The sequence below is a fragment of the Eriocheir sinensis genome, chromosome 30 (assembly GCF_024679095.1).
Source record: "Eriocheir sinensis breed Jianghai 21 chromosome 30, ASM2467909v1, whole genome shotgun sequence".
NCBI classification, from domain to species: Eukaryota; Metazoa; Arthropoda; class Malacostraca; order Decapoda; family Varunidae; genus Eriocheir; species Eriocheir sinensis.
This window is the reverse complement of record NC_066538.1, coordinates 11,145,420-11,161,979: the sequence shown is the minus strand read 5'-3', so window position 1 is coordinate 11,161,979 and position 16,560 is coordinate 11,145,420. Positions and strand designations below refer to the sequence as shown.

At 42.9% G+C, this 16,560-nt stretch overlaps 1 protein-coding gene across 1 annotated transcript in view; it reads left to right on the top strand.

Annotated features, from left to right (window-relative positions):
* LOC127005570 (glutamate receptor 4-like) overlaps positions 1-16,560 on the top strand; it is a 453,194-nt gene that overhangs the window by 208,610 nt on the left and 228,024 nt on the right. Inside the window, exon 6 of the mRNA XM_050874508.1 lies at positions 6,841-7,086. Coding sequence (XP_050730465.1) covers positions 6,841-7,086 — 246 coding nt within the window. The remainder of the gene's footprint in view (positions 1-6,840; positions 7,087-16,560) is intronic.

Genomic DNA, 16,560 nt, shown 5'->3' with positions numbered 1-16,560 from the left:
TCATGATGGAATATTTGCACAGGATAGGCTTAAGTATTTAATTTGCATTCTTTAGCAAGGCACAATCGAATTTTATAATTAAGTGGAAGGCATAAGAAAGGATGATGCTAATAAGGTTCAAGTCGTAAGATAACCGAGTATGACATGTAGTGATGTTTCACCTTTCACGCTAGATAAATTTTGAATCATCAAAGACAAAAAGTGATTCCCGAATAGTGTGTTGCATGAATAGAGTAGTCTTGGCAGTTATGGTTGAGTACAAATTAGATAGATACCTTCATGAGAAGATGGGATATATTCATGAAGAGGTGGAGTTAAACTTATAGGAACCTACTCTGAATAGGCATACCGGTCACCTCCACACTAATTTTGTTTATATATTTCCTTTGTATTGTAAAGTATGAGAGAGAGAGAGAGAGAGAGAGAGAGAGAGAGAGAGAGAGAGAGAGAGAGAGAGAGAGAGAGAGAACCTCCGCTATAGTGGCGCTGGACATCGAGGGCGCGTTTGATCGCGTGTGGCACGCTGCCCTTGTATCAAAGCTCTGCGCCGCTGGGATAGGCGGGCCCCTCCTGAAGCTCCTTGGGAACTACCTTAATCACAGACACCTCAGAGTTGTGGTTAATGGACAGTCATCGGAAAGACAGCCCATCGCAGCAGGTGTCTCCCAAGGAAGCTGCCTTGGCACTCTGTTTTGGAACGTGTACATAAATGACTTACTCCATCTCATCCCTCCTGCTACGGCGTATGCGGATGACATCACACTGTTCTAGAGCTACGGGCCGGGGGAGGAGGCGACCACAGCGGAGCAAATGAACGCATCATTAAGCCGCATCGCAGCCTCGGGAGCGAAGTGGCAAGTAAAGTTTGCCACTCACAAAACGCAGCTCCTCTACATCACGAGAAAAAACTCGGTCCTGCCCCTGACGTTCGACGGGAAGCCCTTGAGCCAACAAGAGGAAATGGAGGTCCTGGGGGTCACATACGACAGCAAGATGACCTTCAGGACACACATAGAACGGCTCGCCAGGGAGGCCTCAGGGAAGCTGGCTTCCCTAAGAAGAATGTCGTGGCTCCTCGACGGCAGGGGGCTGGAGGTGCTGTATAAGTCACAAATCCGCTCCTCCCCTGAGTACGCGTGCCTCGCGTGGGGCGGAGCGGCACACAGGCACCTCGCCCACCTGAACAGGGTGCAGGACCGGGCGAAGCGGCTAATAAGGAACAGCAGCACAGCCTGGGATCCACAACTGCGTTGCAACACCAGCGAGATGTGGCAGGCCTGACGGTAATGTTCAAGGTGCAGCAACTGAGGCAGCCTCGTCTCCAGGAGCTGTACCAGCAACGCCGCCGGAACCTGGTCACTACTAGGGCAGTAGTGTCTGCCCCCGAACAACTGCTCCAGCCCCGCAGCAGGACATGGCACTACCAGCGGCAGTTCCTGTACACCTACGTCGGCTTGTGGAACACTCTCCTTGCCTCGCAGCAGAACCTTGAGGGCGTGACTCTGCAAGGCTTTAAGGAGTGTGCGCACCAGTGGCTAATGGCAGGTCGACGTGGGTGAAAAGACACAAGGCAGGCCTTAAGATAGGCGGCTGTAATGAAGCTGCCTTTGGCCTATAGTGCTATCTGTACTTAATTGATTATGTAGCACTCCTATTTTGTGTAATAGTGTAAATAAAAAAAATAAGAGAGAGAGAGAGAGAGAAAGAGAGAGAGTTTTGGAGGGGATGGGTTCGGTTTCAAGCTAATGAGTAAAGTTTAATGACCGTTGTAATCATTGGTGTGAATATTTTATGAAGGACGAACCAGAGGTGGCCTGCATTAACCACACACACACACACACACACACACACACACACACACACACACACACACACACACGTTTGTTTCATATGTAACACTAATGTATTTTATACTTTATTCATGAGTTATTTTCCTAAATCTGAAAATAATTTTACTCCTTTGTTTCTCTTTTTTTCTTTGCTAATGTTTATTAGCGTGATTACAAAAATCACTTTTCATTATGTGAAACTTGGTTGAAGTGTGTAGCATACATGCTTTCTGAGTATATCACGAGTGCAGCCGATGATTACGCGATGAATTTGATCAGCAGTCTAGCCCAGACCGTCAGTTCTTTAAGAGAGGCCCGAACTTTTCTGCTTCCCATAGGGTGGACCAACCCCTTCCCGATAAAATCCAAGCCCCCCCCCCAAAAGAAAATGATTGAATGGATGATAAATTGTTCAGCATTTACTGAGATTTCAGTACTCAAACCTCTTTAGGTAAGTTATCTATTGGTTGTGGTTGTGGTTACCTTTCTTTGACATTTTGATATACTGATGTAGTTATATTTTCAGTATTGATATGACAGAGAGAGAGAGAGAGAGAGAGAGAGAGAGAGAGAGAGAGAGAGAGAGAGAGAGAGAGAGAGAGAGACTTTTTTTTTACTTCTTTTTGCCGTATCCTCTTAAATATATTATGCTTCCCTACTCCCCTCTGTTGCACTCTGCCCACCGACTCCACCATCATTATTACCACTACCATCACCACTTCCTGCAACACCAACAATTACTAGAGAAACAACAATTACAACGACAATAATAATAACAACTACCTCAACAACTGCAACTATAAAAAACTACATAAAATGGAACTAAAACAAGAATAAAAACAGCAACAACTTCTATTACTTTTTCTACCATTATTGATACATCATCAACAACAACAATAACAACAACAACTATTAATACTGTACTACTCTACTACTATTACTATAGTCCGTTTCATTCCGTCTGTCTACTCGCGAACGTAGATGTGGCACCTGCCCATTGTTAGTTCGTGATTGCGTGAAGATCAACTTCATATTTTCAGTGATATATTTGAATGTTTGTGTATACAAAAAAACCTCAAGTCGTCGTATATGAACCGCAAACATGCCGAATTGCATCGATAATCTACCATGCAAGCACACGACAGAACAACTTGTATATCAAACAGTGTCTGATCATACTCGAACGATTCATAGCCTTTCAGATACCCATATTTCATCTCATTCAAATGCATAAAATGACATCCGACTCTGCAAGTGTCTATACATAAGGCTTTTTGATGTGTTGCATGTAAATACAATGGGTAGCCTAATATTCGAAATAGCCTAGCACTGCATTCAACAGTCATTATTCACTATTTCATGTTCTTTCGATTATTAATTGTTATTTACAAGCAGTAAATTATTAAGATACCTTTTATTTGCACTTGCAGAGCCAGATGTCCTGAAATGAGCCATCAATCAATCAATGACTTTGAGAAGCCATAGATCGTTCAAGCATGATGTGACTATGTTATTTGATACAAGCTTGCCTTTTCGTGTGCTTGTGTGTTTGATTATCGATGCAACCTTCTGAGTTGTTTTTTGTATACATAAACATTCAAATATATTATTGAACAATAAGATTGAATGTCTATCACAGCAGTCTATTTTCACATATTCACGAACTAGAAATGCGCAGGTGCTACATTTATCAAAATTCCTGCTTTGTCTTGGAGACTGGCCCAACATACTAGACCTCTTCCTTACCTCTAAAGCTGGGCGTTTTGTACCGTCTCCGTCAGTTCTTCTCCCCCGCACAGATGCTTTCCATTTATAGGGGCCTTGTCCGCCCTCGTATGGAGTATGCATCTCACGTATGAGGGGCTCCACTCACACAGTTCTCCTAGGCAGAGTGGAGTCTAAGGCTCTTCGTCTCATCAGCTCTCCTCCTCTTACTGATAGTCATCTACCTTTTAAATTCCGCCGCCATATTGCCTCTCTTTCAATCTTCAATCGATATTTTCATGCGGACTGCTCTTCTGAACTTGCTAACTGCATGCCTCCCCCCCTCCCGCGGCCCCGCTGCACACGACTTTCTACTCATGCTCATCCCTATACTGCCCAAACCCCTCACGCAAAAGTTAACCAGCATCTCCATTATTTCATCCCCTTCACTGGTAAACTCTGGAACAGCCTTCCTTTGTCTGTATTTTCTCCTGCCTATGACTTGACCTCTTTCATGAAGAGTGTATCAAGACACCTCTCCACCCGAAATTGACATTTCTTTTGGCTACTCTTTACTTTTATCTTTTATAGGAGCGGTGAGTAGCGGGCTTTTTTTTGTACTCTTTTTTATTGCCCTTGAGCCGTGTCCTCTTATGTAACAAAAAAAATACTACTATTACTATTACGACTACGACTACTACTGCTACTATTTTCACTACTTTAACAAACAATAAACACAACAAACAAATACCAAGAGTTACGCAACTTTCAATACACCTTTTTTTCCTTCCTCACCCTCCGAACACATTCCTCTAAATTGTTCCACTCAATCACCACAAAAATACTACCACGATTGAAACTTCTCCCTGCTACCGTTATTACCTGCCTACTACACTGCCGGGAGACAGCATCACTCCATCTCGCCTGTATCGCCCACACCTTACCTGTTGTTCCCTAGCACTCATTATCTGAGGTGGTACCACGTCTGATAGTAGTATTCTTTGCCTAACCTATGTATATATGTTACCTGCCTCATTTTGTGTCTCCGAATGTAAATAGGATAATAGGAATTAGGTGTTTTGTTTGATATTTCTACAGTTTTTTTTTTCTCTTGATACTTTACTTTCTTGTTTTTCGTGTATATTGAAAATACTTAATATTTTTTTATTTATTATATCGTGTTATTTTTCTCTTAAACATTTTATGTTTTGAAATGTCCAATTGGTTTATTCATATTTTTCTTCTCTCCTCTATTTTCTTATTCTTTAGAAAACATGAAAATTAGTTAGGAATAAAATATTAAACCGAGTCTCTCTCTCTCTCTCTCTCTCTCTCTCTCTCTCTCTCTCTCTCCAACTCTTTTTCTCTTTCTACTTTTTTATACCATTATCTCCACATACATAGCCATCCTGCCTACTACATCTCCATCCTGCTCCTCCACTCCCTCCTCCTCCTCCTCCTCCTCACGCAAGATTTACCTCCTTTTCCCTTTCCTCTCCCCCTCTCTCCACGCGGCGTTACCGAGACATATCTCACTCTAAGGGAGATTACAAGCCATATATACTAGTTAGTTCCTTTAGCCTGCGTGCTGGGCTCTGGTGGAGATGACAGGCCTTCCTACTTTCCTTCCTCCTCCTCCTCCTCCTCCTCCTCCTCCTCTTCTCCCTCCTCTTCCTCCTCCTCATCTTCCTCCTCATCTTCCACGTTCCATCTTCTTCCTAATCTTACCTTCCTCTTCACAACACCCCTCGCAATCAGCTTATTCGTCCTGACACCTGTATAAATCAATCACAGGTGAACATTTTATTATTTTTTTTCTATGAGTCAAAAGCCTCAACCTCTATCTTTACTTGGGCATACAAAAATACCACCACCACCATCACTACTACTACTACTACTACTACTACTACTACTACTACTACTTATTCTACTACTACTGCTGCTACTTCTGCTACTACTACTATTTCTACTGTTTTTGGCAAACCTATTTATCTACTAATACCACTATCGTATGCACCACCACTCCTATCATCTCACTTTATTGTCACCACTAGTCCCGACACCACCACCCTAAGCTTAAATTACTTCCCCAATGCATTAATTCTCTCCACGTAAAGGAATGAGCAGGAATAGGTGACGGTAATTACACAGTTCACATATGTCACAGCTTTTTAGTGCCACCTTCATAACACCTGCTCTGATCACTTCACATTTCCTTCCCTTCACTATTTTCTCTCCTTCCTCTCCCTGCCCATTTGGTAATACCTGAATTATTATTATTATTATTTTTTTTATCGTCCTCTCCAAGTTTTTATTCCACAAATTTAGTTTCCCTGTTCTCCCTTCCCTTTCGCTTGCGCCTCTGTTATCTTCACTTTATTCCTTAGATCATCAACCCCTTTCTCCTTCCCTCTTACTTCTCTTATACCTTTTCTAATGTTCTTTGTTTTTACTTTATTTTCCCTATTTACTAAGCTCTTTCCTTCTTTGTATTTTTTCCTTCTCATATTTTCTTTCGTCCTACTTTCACTAGTATCATCATTCTCTCTCTCTCTCTCTCTCTCTCTCTCTCTCTCTCTCTCTCTCTCTCTCTCTCTCTCTCTCTCTCTCTCTCTCTCTCTCTCTCTAATTATAAAGGATTGTGATTAAGGTACCTTTAATTTCAGGCCTCCTCTCCCCTCCCTCTCCCTTGGGCTCTCTGTGGTCACTCACTCGTTCTCTTTAACGTCACTCTAACTTAAGGCGAACACCCTCCTCTCTCCTTCACGTTCCCATTCGCTCTCTCCCCTCTTCCTTCCTCTTCCTCTAGACTTTCTCTTCCATCTTACCCTTGCAGAGCAGTCCACCTTGTACCTCCTCACCTCTCTCTCTCTCTCTCTCTCTCTCTCTCTCTCTCTCTCTCTCTCAACAAAGGGGGTTATGAAAGATATTCCAAAGTTTGCCTTATTATTTGCTACTTTCTTTCGAAACATTGGTCTTTGAACTTAGTCCCTTTTTTTTCATGTGAAATTGTTATTACGTTCCCTTTTCTTTATGTTTTATTTACGTGTGTGCATTATGTTATTGATTATATTGTTATTTAAATTAATTTTTTTTCAATATTTTACGTCTTAGAATACATATATTTAAGGATTACTATCACGTATGATCTCCTGGATACTTATATCATTGACTGTTTTTTTTTAATTTTAACATAACTATCAACCCCGACCCCCCCTAACAACGCAGCACACCTTATTTCAACTTACTTTTAGACAGAGGAAAGCACACTGTACTCACCTTTCCACGTTTCTCTTTCCACACACAGGAAGCAGACATAGCCATCGCGCCTCTTACCATCACCTCCTCCCGAGAACGAGTCATAGACTTCACCAAACCGTTCATGACGCTGGGAATCTCCATTATGATCAAGAAACCTGTAAAAGAGAAGCCAGGCGTCTTCAGCTTCATGTCTCCTCTTTCCCAAGAAATATGGACGTGTGTTGTGTTTGCCTACGTTGGGGTATCCATCGTCCTCTTCCTCGTCAGTAGATTCAGCCCTTACGAGTGGAAGGTAAGAGAGAGAGAGAGAGAGAGAGAGAGAGAGAGAGAGAGAGAGAGAGAGAGAGAGAGAGAGAGAGAGAGAGAGAAAATGGGACAGAGGAAGAGAGAGAAAAAAAAAGAGACCAAAAGAGCTACTAAAAATGGTAAAGAAATGGTCCAGCTCTTTAGTTTTTTATGCAACGTGTGTGTGTGTGCGTGTGTGATATATATATATATATATATATATATATATATATATATATATCTATATATATATATATATATATATATATATATATATATATATATATATATGTCCTTCAATGCCTCAAAAACTCAATTTCTCCACCTATCAACTCGACACAATCATCCAGACACCTATCCCCTATTCTTCGACAACACTCAGCTGTCACCTTCTTCAACACTAAACATCCTCGGTCTATTCTTAACTCAAAATCTCAACTGGAAACTTCATATCTCCTCTCTCGCTAAATCAGCTTCCTCGAGGTTGGGCGTTCTGTATCGGCTCCGCCAGTTCTTCTCCCCCGCGCAGTTGCTATCCATATACATGGGCCTTGTCCGCCCTCGTATGGAGTATGCATCTCACGTGTGGGGGGGGCTCCACCCACACAGCTCTTCTGGACAGAGTGGAGGCTAAGGCTCTTCGTCTCATCAGCTCTCCTCCTCATACTGATAGTCTTCTACCTCTTAAATTCCGCAGCGATGTTGCCTCTCTTTCTATCTTCTATCGATATTTCCACGCTAACTGCTCTTCTGAGCTTGCTAACTGCATGCCTCCCCCCCTCCCGCGGCCCCGCTGCACACGACTTTCTACTCATGCTCATCCCTATACTGTCCAAACCCTTTATGCAAGAGTTAACCAGCATCTTCACTCTTTCATCCCTCACGCTCGTAAACTCTGGAACAATCTTCCTTCATCTGTATTTCCTCCTGCCTACGACTTGAACTCTTTCAAGAGGAGGGTATTAGAACACCTCTCCTCCCGAATCTGACCTTGCTTTTGGCCACCTCTTCTGATTCTTTTATGGGAGCAGCGATTAGCGGGCTTTTTTTATTATTTTTTTTTTTTTGTGTGTGTGTGTGCCCTTAAGCTGCCTCCTTTGCTGTAAAAAAAAATATATATATATATATATATATATATATATATATATATATATATAGAGAGAGAGAGAGAGAGAGAGAGAGAGAGAGAGAGAGAGAGAGAGAGAGAGAGAGAGAGAGAGAGAGAGAGAGAGAGAGAGAGAGAGATTTGAAACATCTGAAACATTTATTTATAGCTATTAATTATACAAAGTTATATATGTTATATGCATATATATATGGACAGAGCTTTAAGCTGTACAACTAAAGCTAGCCTGTCTAAAGCATAGCTTTTTAGGCAAGAAAATATATAATTTATTTGAAAATTACTGGCTGTGACAACATTAATAATAATTGTAGTAAAGATGAAATGATTATGATAACTTTACATAATGTTAAAGTAATAGAATCATATATTGAGCATGCGAGGTAACACAATAGAATAAACGCTTACATACATACATACATACATGCATGCACACACATAGACCTATATATACTCATACACACATACACATGCATACACACAAGCATACACATATACAATATACATAATTATACATATGCGCACACATACACATGCGCACATATACACGCATACACCCGTTCATATACATAAGTAAATTGCACATATGTTGCATTAATTAATTAACATAATATTTTAAAGTACATACACACATGCACATTTATAAGGAAAAAGTGAGTTAGTTAATAGTTAGTTAATAGGTCATTATAATATTAGTTTTTAATCGGCTTTTGAATGTGTTGAGGGAAGGAGCTTCTTGAATTTGTGTGGGGATATAATTCCAAATTACAGGACCCAAATAAGTAGTTGAATGTTGGAATTTTGAAAGACGATGAATAGGAAAGCTTAGATTGTCGCGGTGACGGGTACTATAATCATAAGATGGGAGGAGGTCACGCATTTGATTCCTATTTATGTACATGAGTGTAGCTATTTCCAGTTTAGTTATATCATCCAGTTTTAAATTTTTGGTTTCCTTGAAGAGTGGACTAGTGTGTGCTAAATAGTTGCTGTTAGTAATAATTCTTACAATTTTTTTGAGCTGCAATTTTAGGGGGGTTAAATAGGTGGTGTATGTTGTACACCAATTCGGGCTGCTGTAGGTAATTAGTGAATAAATGTGTGCATAGTATATTGACTTTAATACATTTTGAGGCATGAGATCATTTATTTGATAAAGTAAAGCAATGTGTCTTGATATTTTCAGTGTAAGGTTATGTATGTGATATTTAAATGATAATGAATCATCATAATCTACACCAAGAAATCTCACTCTATCAGTTTTATAAATTATTTCATTATTGATTTTTAAATTAATCAAGTTAGACGCTTTTTTAGTAGTGAATAGCATAAAGCAAGTTTTCTTTTTATTAATTGTAAGTCTGTTACATAGACACCATTGGTATAGTTTTTCGAGTTCATGATTTGCATTTAGTACAAGTTGATCTTGGTTTGGACCTGTTAAGTAGAGTGTCATGTCATCGGCAAACAATATACTTTTAGCTTTAAAGAAAAGATCTGATATATCATTGATGTATATTAGAAACAGAATTGGGCCTATAACGCTTCCTTGAGGTACACCAAGCTTTACAGTGGTAGTAGATGATTTTTCGCAGCTAAATACAGTACATTGATGTCTATCCGTTAGGAGAGAGAGAGAGAGAGAGAGAGAGAGAGAGAGAGAGAGAGAGAGAGAGAGAGAGAGAGAGAGAGAGAGAGAGAGAGAGAGAGAGAGAGCTGTTTGGCTTGGATGGCTCACATAATGGCAGAAATTGAATGATGTTTGTATCTAATAACCACGCACTTAATGGATCAAGTTTACATCTTTAAGCAATCACTTTACACACACACACACACACACACACACACACACACACACCGCCAAGCTAGTTCAGTGGACGAAGACTTTGCCCTGTCATGCTTTGCCCTCGCAGGCTGAGGTTCGAGCCTCGTTGAGTCCGATATATTCCCGGTAATAAAGAGGTAACCGTCCTATCCGTTGAGCGGGGGCGAAAGTCCCGGCAGTACCCTGAGATCAACCAGCTATAATGAGCCTTGCTGTAATCGGAAGGGTACTTGCTGACGATGACAAGTCCAACTAGTGAACAGGCCGTGGTGAAAAAAAATAATTACACTCCCCCCACACATGCACAAACAAACCAACTGGGGGCATACGCCAGGTAGAGCCTTCAGCCCCTATGTTTCCCGCGAGAGAGCTCCCAAGCAGTTACTTTTCCTACTATAAGCCACCACTGACAAGAACGATGAACTTTCCTCAGCGATGAGTTACGTGGGGTTCCTAGTAGTCTCCTTCAGCCAGTGTTATCTCGTACAGAAACAACCTCGTAAGCAGCCTCGACGTCCGGGAAACATGCCATGATTCCATGTAGGCGAATTTGGTGGTGACATACTAGGCTAGTACCAGACGTAGATTCAGTTTCATGAAGTAGTCGCTGGTTCAGCACGAAGTCTCTTTAGGGATACCCCATTATCCTGCGAAGGCATTTGGTACCAAAACCATCAACATGACTATTGAATTCACTGTTCAGTGTCCATGTCTCACAGCAATACACTATGGAGGGGGGCACAAGTGATTTATATACTCAAACCTTTGTCCGCCTGCATAAGAATCGACAGAGCGAGACCATAAAACCATGGACTAGGCCTATTAGTCAAGTGTCTTCCTAGCAAGACACACCATTGTTATCCCCTTCGCCAGAGGTTCTTAACCATTTGATGATCCCATACCCCGTTGGATTCCTCAGTAATGTCACATACCCCCTTCGCTTGACTACCGAAATCATCACCAGTCCTATTTGATATACAATATATGATGATATTCAGAGATTGAGTCCCGTACCCCCAGCATTTGATTTTCATACTCCCTAGGGGTATGGATACCCCCGGTTAATTAAGAACCCTTACTCTACGGTACCAAGGTGTGTGGAGCTGTTGGTGACCTCATTGTCCTCACTACTTGCATGAAGAGACTGAACTGTGTCAAACAAGCAAGCCTCCAAACGAATAAAACTTTGTTTTGGCCATGGAGACCTGCAATTTTAATGGCATCGCCTCCTCATGCAGCACTTTGAGAGCCTTTACCAGGACCTCCCGCGATTCCGCTAGTAGTACTACGGCAGCAGCAAAAACAAGGTCAGTGACTTTGGTGTTGCCAACAGATGGTCCGCAACGATGATGATTAACAACTGTAGCTAATACCTAGTTCAGGCAAGTCTTGGAAAGACATGGAGCACGAACGCACCCCTGCCAAACTCCCAAGTTTACGCGGAAGAAATTGGAAACGTCTCTTTCACATTTCAAAGCTTCCCCATTCCTAGAGTAAAGGCCAGTCATCAGGTCAATAATCCTTGCAGGAATCCCACGGATGTCCCATAGTGTCTCAAGACGCACTGAGTCAAATGTCTGCTTGAGATCGACATAGGATACCTGTAGCTCCTGTCGAAACTTTAGTTGGTGTTCTACATGGACGCGAAATACTAGGATCCGTTCAGTCGTAGACTTACCGGGCGGGAACCCAGGCCTCTCAAACGTTAGCAGATGAGATCGAATTCGCATCAGCAGTAGATGAGCCCGGCACATTGAGCAGGGTAATACCATTCTAAGTGTTGAAGTCTTAGCGGTCCTCGTTCCCGTTCCAGATAGGAAGAAGCAGTACCTTTTTCCAGTCAGGCAGAATGACATAGAACTGTCATAGGGCAGACAGCACTGCTGCAACTCCCCTCACACACACACACACACACACACACACACACACACACACACACATACACACACTCTCTCTCTCTCTCTCTCTCTCTCTTTTTTTTTTTTTTTTTTAATCAAGGGTATAGTACGAAGAGGAAGTGGGTTAGTGGTGAGGTACAGGTGGGGAATAGGAAAGACAGTAGGAGTGTACAGTTGTATGGTGTAGGTTCGTTAATTGTTCTGGTGTAGTTATTGTTTATCGGGCACCTTATTTGTATACCCCCGGCGTGCTGGGTGTGTGTGTGTTTGGATTGTTTGTGTGTAGAGAGCTAGGCTAAGCTATGGCGTCACTTGTGTGAAGTGATGTGTGGGCGGTTGTTCTCGTAGTGACTTCAAGCGCGGAAACCAGGGGTGGACCAAGTTCGTGCTGCCGTCAAGCTCCTTGACGTGGGTGTAGTTCACGTCGTCTTGCTGGTCTAGCTTCTCCCATATCTTTCCGGCCGCCTCCCGTAGCCTTGTGCTGACTAGTTGTACTCCGAGTCTGCGGTGTTGTGCTGCTGTGTTTTCCGTGTACGGGTATTTCTGTCCGGTGGCAAATCTCAGCGCTTTGTTCTGCAGCCTCTGAAGCTGTAACATCTTGGTGTGGGAAGCCATGTGTGTCGGGGTGGGTGAGTAGTCTAGTATAGGAAGTATCTTAGTCTTTACTAGATACAGTTTGAGCCGCTCTGTGAAGTGCCAGAATCTGTTTAGTGATGTGAGGGCTGTTTTAACTTTCATGGTTTTGTCGTTGACATGTTTAACGATCAGGCCGGTGGATGTCACTGTGTGGCCTAATATCTGGCATTGTTTTTGGTGGGAGATGGTGTTGCCCTGTATTTGTATGTCATTTAATTTTTTCCTGCCGAGTGCGACCACAGCGAACTTGTCTATGTTTGTTTTGATCTTCCATTTTTTTCAAATGTGTTGAGTCTGTTCGCCTCCCGCACGACCAGGGCGTCATGGTGGTCTAGGGTACCGTTGGAGGTCACTATTTGTGTCGCGTCGTCAGCATAATATATATCCATACAGCTTCTGGTGTCAGACCGGGGCATGTCAGAGGTGTAGGTGATGAAGAGCGTTGGTGATAACACGCTGCCCTGTGGCACGCCGCTGTGCAGGGGGAACGGGGAGGATATTGCTGAATTAACTCGAATGGAAGCTGAGCGCTGATCAAGGAAGCTACATAACAGTTTTTCCGTTAGCTCTGGCAGTCCGAGTTGAAGTATTTTGTATTGCAGGCCCTGTAGCCAGACTTTATCAAACGCTTTGCTGATGTCGCGTTGGATAATAGTGCAGTTTAGTCCTTGTCCTTTAGTGAGTGCTACCTTTTCGCTGGTGATGGAGATAGCTGACGTAGAGCTCCTCCCTGCCCTGAAGCCATACTGTGACGGGTTATAAAGGTTGTTTTCCTCCAGGTGACATCTGAGTCGTAAGTTGATTATTCTTTCAAAGATTTTTCCAGGGACTTCTAGGAGTGAGATTGGTCTGTAGTTCTTGGGATCCGTGGATGGTTTGCCTGGTTTAGGTATCATGGTGAGAGTGGCGACTTTGAATCGTTGAGGGAAGTAACCTGTTGTTAACATCGCATTATATATGGTGAGTAGGTACGCCAGCCCCTGGGGGGGTAACATGCTGATTTGTTGTTTATCTATTTTGCTCTCTCCGGGCGACGTGTTTTTCGTTTTGTTTATAGCTGATCGGAGCTCGGTTGTGCCTATTTCCATAGTCAACAGATGGGCCTGTGTTAGGCGTTGCAGATCAATCGTATGGTGTGGCCTGGTTCTTGTTGGGTCCTGTTGGAGCCATGCCTTTACTTCCCGTTCATTGTCTTGGTCATAATGAGCGTTGTCTTCAGGTCTTATTGTGAACACTGACTTCCAGGTTTCACTGAACTCTTGGGCAATACCCTCGTCATCCTGTATTTTGACTCCTCCCTTTTCTAGGTGTATGGGGCGGTGGTGTGTGTTGCCCTGCAGGCGTTTTATTCCCTGCCAGAAGTCTCTCTCTCTCTCTCTCTCTCTCTCTCTCTCTCTCTCTCTCTCTCTCTCTCTCTCTCTCTCTCTCTCTCTCTCTCTCTCTCTCTCTCTCTCATACACACACACACACACACACACACACACACGTGTGCGCGCGTGCACAGCGCTCAAAAGGTACCTTCGCTCTCAAATTCCTGCTAATCATGTTTTTTTTGTTTGTTCACCCGGTTTCACACTAAATATATTCTTTGATTCACTAATAATTAATTCCCATTATAGAATTTTCTCATTTCAGAAAATATCACAGCCATGCTTGCTCTGATTCTTCCAGAGACTTTTGATATATATAAAAAAATATATATATACAACTTTTTATTTCATCTCTCCCACCTCCCTCCCCAGGGAGGACTCCCCTTCTGGCTGACGACCCGAGAGGTGTCTTGATAACTCCTCGAACCTCTTTCTTCTCAATTTCTGCAACATTCGCGGTCTTTGCTCTAATTTTCATTCTGTGGAACATCATCTATCCTCCTCTAAACCTCACCTTCTCTTTCTTACCGAAACACAGGTTTCTGAGGCTACTGACAGCAATCTCTTCTCTGTTCCCTCCTACTATCTATATCCTAAATTTCAATCCAAAACTGGATGTTGCGCCTACGTGCGCAACGACATCACTTGCTCTCGTGCCCACAACCTTGACTATTCTGAATTTTCTACCATCTGGCTAATACTTCATTGTCATTCTATTACTAAATACATCTGTGCTGTTTATCTCTCACCTAACTCTACCAACTATGTAAAATTCTTTGACTATTTGAATTCTAAAGTGGAGCACATCTTGACCCACTCTCCCTTCGCTGAAATCTCCATCCTATGAGATTTCAATGTTCACCACCAGCCTTGGCTTTCATCCTCTTTCACTGACCATCCTGGTAAACAAGCTTACAACTTTGCTATCCTCAACGACCTAGAGCTGTTGGTCCAGCACCCTACACGTATTCCCGACCGTCTTGGAGACCGGCCCAACATTCTAGACCTCTTCCTTACCTCAAACCCTTCTGCTTATTCTGTCAAACTGTTCTCTCCGTTGGGCTCCTCCGATCACAATCTTATTTCTGCATCCTGTCCTATCGCTCCTGTACACCCTCTGGACCCACCGAAGAGGCGATGCTTCTGGCATTTTGCTTCAGCTCGTTGGGACGACCTGAGGATGTACTTTTCCGATTTCCCGTGGAATGATTATTGCTTCCAGGATAGAGACCCCTCTGTGTGTGCTCAGCGCATCACAGAGGTGATTGTCTCTGGAATGGAGGCATACATTCCTCGTTCTTTCTCTACTCCTCACGCTAAAAAGCCTTGGTTTAATCACGCTTGTTCTCGTGCTGTCAATGATAGAGAGGCAGCTCACAAAAGGTAGCAGAGCCTTCAAACTAATGCTAATTATGAACTTTACATTTCTGCCCGAAATCGTGCCAAATCTATTCTCAGACTAACCAAAAATTATTTCATTAATAGAAAATGCCAAAACCTTGCTTTCTCTAACTCTTCCCGTGACTTCTGGCACCTAGCCAAAAACATCTCCTCCAACTTCACTTCTTCATCTTTCCCTCCACTCCTTAGTCCTGACGGCAACACTGCCGTCTCATCTATCTCTAAGGCTGAACTCTTCTCTCAAACTTTTTCTAAAAACTCCACTCTGGACGATTCTGGGCATATTCCTCCTACTCATCCCCCCTCTGACTCCTTTATGCCTGTTATAAAGATTCTTCAAAATGATGTTTTCTATGCCCTCTCTGGCCTCAATCATCAGAAGGCTTATGGACCTGATGGAGTGCCTCCTATTGTCCTTAAAAACTGTGCCTCCGTGCTGTCACCCTGCCTGGTCAAACTCTTTCGCCTCTGCCTGTCAACATCTACCTTTCCTTCTTGTTGGAAGTATACCTTCATACAGCCTGTGCCTAAGAAGGGTGACCGCTCCAATCCCTCAAACTACCGTCCTATAGCTTTACTTTCTTGTCTATCTAAAGCTTTTGAATCAATCCTTAACCGGAAGATTCAAAAGCACCTTTCCACTTCTGACCTTCTATCTGATCGCCAGTATGGGTTCCGCAAGGGGCGTTCTACTGGTGATCTCCTAGCCTTCTTAAGTGACTCTTGGTCATCCTCTCTTAGCCGTTTCGGTGAAACCTTTGCTATTGCGCTGGACATATCAAAAAGCTTTTGATAGGGTCTGGCACAAATCTTTGCTTTCCAAACTACCCTCCTACGGTTTCTATCCTTCTCTCTGTACCTTTATCTCCAGTTTCCTTTCTGACCGTTCTATTTCTGCCGTGGTAGACGGTCACTGTTCTCCTAAATTTATTAAGAGAGGTGTCCCACAGGGTTCTGTCCTATCTCCCACTCTTTTTCTGTTGTTCATTGATGATCTTCTTTCCAAAACGAACTGTCCTATCCATTCCTACGCCGATGATTCCTCTCTGCATTACTCAACTTCTTTTAATAGAAGACCTACCCTACAGGAACTTAACGACTCAAGGCTGGAGGCTGCAGAACGCTTAGCCTCAGCCCTTACTATTATTTCCGATTGGGGCAAGAGGAACCTGGTGTCCTTCAACGCCTCAAAATCACAGTTTCTCCACCTATCCACTCGACACAATCT